Source organism: Macrobrachium rosenbergii, chromosome 46 (genome assembly GCF_040412425.1).
Source record: "Macrobrachium rosenbergii isolate ZJJX-2024 chromosome 46, ASM4041242v1, whole genome shotgun sequence".
NCBI lineage: Eukaryota > Metazoa > Arthropoda > Malacostraca > Decapoda > Palaemonidae > Macrobrachium > Macrobrachium rosenbergii.
The window spans coordinates 3,867,184-3,875,561 of record NC_089786.1 but is presented as its reverse complement, the minus strand read 5'-3'; the positions used below and the strand labels follow the sequence as shown (position 1 = coordinate 3,875,561).

Here is an 8,378-nt window from a genome sequence, read left to right as displayed (position 1 = left end):
CAATCAGAAGAAAGAGAATAATCAAGAAGATTATTTATGTTGATGGTAAACCAGTTGAAACTCCAGAAGAATTCATCCTAGAAGATCCAGGGAAAGAAAGCCTTTAGAATCTGTTGTTACAGAAGAAATCTGTGAACCAGAAGCTACAACCACAATCAGAAGAATCATTAGGAAGAGAATAATCAAAAAGATTGTTTATATTGATGGCCAGCCAGTTGAGACTGAAGAAGAGGTTGAAGAACCAGAGGAAATCATCACCAAAGAAAGTGGTGTAGAAGAATTAGACTCTGTAAGGGAAAGACAACCTTTAGAATCTGTTGTTACAGAAGAAATCTGTGAACCAGAAACTACAACCACAATCAGAAGAATCATTAAAAAGAGAATAATCAAGAAGATTGTTTATATTGATGGTAAACCAGTTGAGACTGAAGAAGTGGTTGAAGAACCAGAGGAAATCATCACCGAAGAAAGTGGTGTAAAAGAACCAGACTCTGTAAGGGAAAGAGAACCTTTAGAATCTGTTGTTACAGAAGAAATTTGTGAACCAGAAACTACAACCACAATCAGAAGAATCATTAGGAAGAGAATAATCAAAAAGATTGTTTACATTGATGGCAAACCAGTTGAGACTGAAGAAGAGGTTGAAGAACCAGAGGAAATCATCACCAAAGAAAGTGGTGTTGAAGATCCAGACTCATTAAGGGAAAGAAAGCCTTTAGAATCTGTTGTTACCGAAGAAATCTGTGAACCAGAATCTACAACCACAATCAGAAGAATCATTAGAAAGAGAATAATCAAGAAGATTGTTTATATTGATGGTAAACCAGTTGAAACTGAAGAAGAGGTTGAAGAACCAGAAGAAATTATCACTGAAGAAAGTGGTATTGAAGATCCAGATTCTCTGAGGGAAAGAAAGCCTTTAGAATCTGTTGTTACAGAAGAAATCTGTGAACCAGAAACTACAACCACAATCAGAAGAATCATTAGAAAGAGAATAATCAAGAAGATTGTTTATATTGATGGCCAGCCAGTTGAGACTGAAGAAGAGGTTGAAGAACCAGAGGAAATTATCACTGAAGAAAGTGGTGTTGAAGATCCAGATTCTCTGAGGGAAAGAAAGCCTTTAGAATCTGTTGTTACAGAAGAAATCTGTGAACCAGAAACTACAACCACAATCAGAAGAATCATTAGAAAGAGAATAATCAAAAAGATTGTATATATTGATGGCCAGCCAGTTGAGACTGAAGAAGAGGTTGAAGAACCAGAGGAGACCATCACCGAAGAAAGTGGTGTAGAAGAACCAGGCTCTGTGAGGGAAAGAAAGCCTTTAGAATCTGTTGTTACAGAAGAAATCTGTGAACCAGAAACTACAACCACAATCAGAAGAATCATTAGGAAGAGAATAATCAAAAAGATTGTTTACATTGATGGCAAACCAGTTGAGACTGAAGAAGAGGTTGAAGAACCAGAGGAAATCATCACCGAAGAAAGTGGTATTGAAGATCCAGACTCTCTGAGGGAAAGAAAGCCTTTAGAATCTGTTATTACAGAAGAAATCTGTGAACCAGAAACTACAACCACAATCAGAAGAATCATTAGGAAGAGAATAATCAAGAAGATTGTTTATATTGATGGTAAACCAGTTGAGACTGAAGAAGTGGTTGAAGAACCAGAAGAAATTATCACTGAAGGTGTTGTAGAAGATCCAGACTCTCTGAGGGAAAGGAAGCCTTTAGAATCTGTTGTTACAGAAGAAATCTGTGAACCAGAAACTACAACCACAATCAGAAGAATCATTAGGAAGAGAATAATCAAAAAGATTGTTTATATTGATGGCAAACCAGTTGAGACTGAAGAAGAGGTTGAAGAACCAGAAGAAATCATCACTGAGGAAAGTGGTGTTGAAGAGTCAGACTCTGTAAAGGAAAGAAAACCTCTAGAATATTTTGGTCCACAAGAAATCTATGAACCAGAAACTGAAGAGGATGTTGAAGAACCTGAGGAAGTTACTGAAGGGAGTGTTCTGGATGAACCAGTGTTGACAAGTGAAGAAAAACCATCTGAACTTATATTTGTAAAAGAAATATATAAACCAGATACTGAGGCCATTGTTAAAGATGCCATTAGAAAGGCTGAAAATGAAGATAAGCCTGAAGGAAAGGAAACAACTGGCCCTACTTTAACCAAAGTCAGTAAGCCAGACATTGATGATCAGCCAGAAGAAGCAGGAGACAAGATTGTGGAGTCTGTTGAGGTAGTTGAAGAACCAGTAACTACAAAACAACCGCAACCAACTGATGCTGCAACTGCAAAAACTGATGCTCCAGAAAGCACGTCTTCCTTCGGAAGATTTTTCAGGGGTATTTTCCAGAAGATTGTTCCTAAAGAGCCAGAGGAAACTTCAGAGGAGCAAGGGAAGCCCCTGTTGGAAGATGTCAAAAAGACAGGGGAGGCAGAAGACTTGTCTCTTCCAAAGGGAAAAGCGGTACCCACTGATCATACAGATAGAACAGCAGTTAAAATAGAAGAATGTGAGGAAGCTCCCTTAGGTGCTGAACCAAAATCTACACCTAGCATTACAAAAGCTGTGAAGAGGTTGATCAAGAAGATAGTTTACATTGATGGCCAACCTGTAGAAAGAGAAGAGGAAATTGAAGAACCAGAAGAAAGTGCTGAGGAAAGCAAAGAACCTGAAAGAAGTGCCTTGGTTCCTCTTGAAAAAGAAACCATTAAGGAGCAAAAGACTGATGTGGAGGTTCTTCAGATGACGAGTGATAAACAGATGCCAAGTGAGGCTGTCACAGATGATGAAATTGTGCCAGAAACAGCTGCAGGTAAGGTTAGTCAGAGAAAAGTTAAGAAGGTTGTCACAACTGATGGTAAACCAGTGGAGACTGAAGAAGTTGTGGAAGAGTCAGAGGGTATGGCTCAAAGACCAGAAAAGGTTGTTGACAGTGCAGAAATTCCAGTTGATCCTCAAAGTGCTGTAAGGAAAAAGGTTGTGATTGTTGATGGAAAACCAAGTGAAATAGAGGAGGTAGTTGAAGGTCCAGACTCATGTGAAGAACTTCCCTCACCTGCACGTGATTTAGTAAGTAAGGCAATTCCTACTCACACTAAGGATGCACCCACTAATCTTGATAGTATTAAGAAATCAGACATTATTGATGGTAAGTCTCTTTGTAAAGAAAGTTTAGAAGAAAAACCAGAGATTTTCACTGATGAGACTGTTGTACCTAAAGTGATTAAAAAGAATATAGTCAGAGATGACGGTAAGCCTGTAGAGGTTGAGGAAGTTGTAGAGGAGTCAGATGGAATTAGTAAAAGTAGACATAGTGTCCCTGGTAATCTTAAAGTGGAAAGTATTTCTGAACCCAAGTTTTCTAGTAGGGGTAATGAATTAATTATTGAACATCTCCCACAGCCAGCAAAGGATTCCTTAACAGATTCTGGAGTTACTAGAAAGGAGGTCATTGGAAAAGATCTTCCTTCTCCTAAAATAATGGAAGAAGTGAAACAGCAGCAAACTCCTGAAGAAAGTCTACAAGATGTCCCCACAATTGAAGGTAAGCCAACTGATTCTCTACAGAATATCAGGGAAGTCCAGTTACATCCAGGTACTGGAAAAGGAATTAGTGAAGTACCTTCTGAAACTAGAGTTAAAGATGATCTGGTACCTGAGAGGGAAATCAAAGATCTTCAGCCAAAACCATTACCAGTTGAGGGCAGTGTTAAGTTTGATGGTAATGAAATTCCTGATAAGGCCACTGGAGACTCAGTACCAGAACCTTCTAAGAATGATGTGCCTTCACAAAAAGCTCCTGGTGATCTGGAAAAACTTCAGCCCACAACCACTGCTGAAAGCACAAAAGCAAAGGATCCATTAACAGAAGTAGCTTTAGACAGGCAACCCGCAACTGAAGTTAGAATTAGTCCAGTTAGTGTAGTAATAGAGAGCAGACATACTGAGCAGATAGATGAAGCATCACCTCAGATTTCCCAGGTAGTCTATAGTACCGAAATGGCTGAGAGAGATAGAGAATTAGACACAAAGCTTGATAAGCATGTCCCTGTAGAAATGAGAGAGACAGTCCCAGAGGAGAAAGATCCTGAAAGAATGATTGGAAAAGCTGTGGTAACACCAACATCTTACACAACTTATATGAATGATCAGTTTGTTACTAGTGTTGATATAGAAGCTTTGCCTTCAACTGAGGGAGCCCACCCAAATAAAGATATCCCACATATCACGGATGAATTAAGAGAAAAGCAATCTGCTGGTCCTTCTAAGGTACAGTTACAAGAAGAATGTTTACCTCAGGAAGTAAGTGTTTCTGAGGATAAACTAGCAACAAGATCACCATCACCACCAGCTAGTTTAGATTCCGTGATCAGAGAGAAAAATGTTCCAAAAGACAAGGGTGAAGCTCAAGAAATAGAAATTAGAGAAGAATGGGATATCATAACCTCTCTTCTTAGACGTCACCAGAATCGCAAGGAAAAGCCTACTGCATCTCCTCTAGGTCGACCACTTCTGCTTGCTACATCTAAGGAACCACCAGGTCAGGGTAAAGGCGAACAGATTGATGGTAGTCTCAGTATATTGCGCTCATCTATAGAAAAGAAAGATGCTGTTGTTGTTCAGAAAGTCATTATCACTATTATCGAGACTATAAGTACCTGGCTAGAAACTGTTGAATACAGAACTTACAATATTAAGTATGCTGAAAATCCTATTGAAAGGCAACAACAGTTTGAACATCTCAGGAATGAAATACTGATCATTGAAGAAAAGATTGCCATGCTAGAAGAAGTAACAGAATATGCAAATGAAGTTCTAACTAAAGAAACAATAATAACCATCAAAGAAACCATGACTGTCTTGCAAGAACAAGTCAGTCAAGTGGAGAAGCTACGCCAGGCACAGCAAGAAGAAGTTGCACAACAAGAGGAAAACAAAGCCCAGTACATTGCTGCAGTGGGTGATGCTGAAAATAAGATTGCAGAGCTAAGAGCAGAATTAGGCAAGATCCAAGAAACTGCAATGACACCAGAAGAGAAGGTTGTTAAGCTCGAACTGATTTTAACTGCAAATGAAGAAACAAGAGATTGTTTAACACGGCTTCTACTTGGTGCCCATGAAATACCAAATGTTCCTGTTGAGCATGCTTCAGATGAATTAGGAACTGTTCAGACGGAACTCTGCAACATTCAGGATTCTGCTGAGAAAGAACTAGATCGGGTATTGCGGCTGACAACCACTACCACAGAATATGAGGAGACACTGATGGAGCTCACACATCTTATAGAGATGGCCGAAACAATCTTGGAAGCCCGTGTAGTTGCCAGAGACCTTGACCACCTAACCGATACCATTACAAAACATAAGAAGCTCTTCCTGTCCCTTAGACAGTGCCAGAAAGTTTTGGAATCCTTAGATACTGCTTTAGAGCCAAGTTCACGGGTTCATTACCAGCAACTCTACTCTCAGTCATACCTAAGGGCATCAGTCCTTCTTGATAAGGCAACCCAGCGTAATCATCAACTTGCCCTTCTGCGAGCCGAGTGGGTGCGTCTTCTCAGCCAACTTCAAGAAGAGGAGGAATGGAACGTCTCAGCATCGGAGCAAGTTACCCAGCTACATACAGTCTCTGCTGACACCTACGAGGACAACACCAACTCCTGCAAGGTGAGAATGTTTTCATTTAAAGTTCTCTAATTTGGGGTTTGTTCAAGGGAGTTTTCAAGTTGGAGTTTCACGAGGCATTACATTGAATACATCACTGACATTTAACATACAGTCCTTTTCTTAAGTTTTTTCACAATTGCACATTTTTTTTTTATTGGTGACATATATACTAGATACGTGGCATGTTCTACTAAGAGTTACCTTTTTTTTATGATTTCAGCAGTAACCTTTCAACCTAATAATTCATTATTTGGCAGACTAATTCAGTTTGTCGCAGACTGAGGTTTATTATGACCATTTACCATTTTCCCTAATTTGCTTATTTCAGGAATGCCAGGTTTGTAGTTGTATTTTTCATTCGACAACTTGTCAGTTAACAAACCTCTGAGGTACTGAGGACTACTTGGAAGAAAAATATTTGTTTCTGATTAACAATGTTAACGAAGGCTTTGTTATTTTCCCCCAATTAAGTAACAGCTCCTACCGACCCTCGTCTGTTGGTTGATTTAGTCAGTTTGATGTTGTACGTAGACATACGTTCCATTTTTGTTTGCTCCTCCAGTTAATAAGTCATCCGAAAGTTACCTAAAGATTAAAATACCTAAAATTCATCACAGATTGCAGTCCAGAATTACTGGAATCCTCAGTTAGTGATTTACGTTAGTGAGGAACCCAACCTATAAAAAAAAAGGCTTGAATGACGAGATAAAACTAATACTCCTTGTTATATTAAATCCCAAGAGTCAGTACTATTAGTTAAAGACCCCTTTCCTTGATTGATTCAAGTATATTAGTTAAAGACCCCTCCTTGATTGGTTCAATCAAGTATGAAAATTTTCTTGGCCATCATCATAACTGGCAACTAACACTTTACAAGAACAAAATTTGTTGTTGCTACACTCTTTGCAGATACATTGAAATCGAGAATTTTAATTATAGTAAGCTCAGTTTGTCAATAGACTGATCAGCTGGAGTATTTTCAAATCTTGCATGGAGCATACTCAGATCTCATTCAGTAGTAGTGACTCCATAGATTGGCCTGTTCAAGTACTTTGAAATGTCATTAGATTGTAGTGAAGATGATGTTCCATAGGGCTGTTCTCGATTGGGACCGTGGAAAAGCCTAAACCAAGTAGCTGTGAATATGAAAGATATTATTTTAAAAAATGTATTTTACAACACTAATAATTTTCAGTCCTTTGTAGCCTTAGCTCTAGGAGAAATCTTTCTTGTAACGTGCTCAAATAATAGGGTAAATTTCCAGCAGACTGTATTTTTCATTTTTGGTTTCAGTTGCAACTAACAAAAATAGAGCTCTTATTCTTGGAAATCATTGGGATTTTTTTTAAGCTAAATTTCATTCTGCATCCATCATAGGTCATGGATCAAATTTACCACTATTTGCCCTATTTGATGGTAACTGATAACTTTTAATAGTTCATTGTAATGTTTATGTTTATATATTGGAAGCAATGGCTTTGACAGAGAAGGAATGAGTGTGTTTGATGTGTACAGGAGTTTTTGGAAGTTTTGTTACTTTTAAATGCAAAATGTAAATGTCAGTATGTTGACTTAAATGTAACCTGAATTGTACATACAACCCCTGTGAGACTGGGAAATCCCTTCTGTAAAATATTAAATGCTGATCTTACAGCTGGTTTTATTTCGAGGATGTGTTTGGTTAGTGTGTTTCGTGAAAGTAAACATTCATACATTTAAAATTAAGAATGTTAGGATGTCAAATGTATATTATCCCCCTGCTATTTGTTGTCATACTGACTTACTTGTCCTGTTGGGTCTTCATTATAGTGATAGGTTGGAAGAGAAATGTAATTATTATCAAACAAAGTAAATTCAGTTGTTTATACATGCATGCATATGTACACAGAAACAAACATGCTTATAACAGATCATGTGTTACATTTATAGAACTCATGGTGCTACGTAGCACCATAGTTGCCAAATAACTCACTTGTGCTGACAAATAAAACATCTTGATTCCATCATCATTCAAAAGCTTATTCAGTTAGTAATTAGGCTTTTTAATAAGTGCTTTGGCATCTACTCTCATCCAGTTTACTTAGACCTGGTACAGGACGATCTTTTTTAACACCCTCTTAGCAGGTGAAGGAGAAGCAAATAGATGTGTGCGAGAGATAAAAGAGAGGTCTTGATGGAGGTGAAAAGTATCACCCAGTAACACAGTTCCCTTTTTTAGAGCATGACTAACTCTTATGCGTGTCTGCGTGTGCGGTTTTAATAATACAGGATCTGCTTGCTGAGAGTGTGACACACGAAGCCCACACCGGCCACCTGGTGGAGATGGTCCGCAAGGTTGGAGATGTGATCACCTGCACGCACCTGGAGACCCGCGTGAAGGCCCATCATCAGAGGACCATCAGACTTCGGCAGGATGTGGGACGTCTTCTGGAACGCCTGGAGGAGCTTCATGTCCACTGGGCAGCTTACCAAACCCAAATGGATAAGCTTCAGGAATGGTGCGCTCAAGCTAAGAGTTCACTTCAGGACATCGACCTTACGCCTCAAGATCAAGAGAAATTGAGAGAACAGTTTAATCAAATATGGGTAAGTAATTCATTGAAGATCTACCTGTTTGGTCAAGTGGTAAATTTTGTCTTGAAGTGAGATACCAAACACAAGTTTGAGCATTAATATTGAAGGTCATGAG

The 8,378-nt window shown here is 38.7% G+C and overlaps 1 protein-coding gene across 1 annotated transcript in view; it reads left to right on the top strand.

Moving 5' to 3' along the window:
- The window catches only part of LOC136830105 (uncharacterized), a 375,313-nt gene that overhangs the window by 305,386 nt on the left and 61,549 nt on the right, over positions 1-8,378 (top strand). The window contains 2 exon segments of the mRNA XM_067089297.1: positions 70-5,689; positions 7,958-8,275. Of these exon segments, the coding sequence (XP_066945398.1) occupies positions 70-5,689; positions 7,958-8,275 (5,938 nt within the window).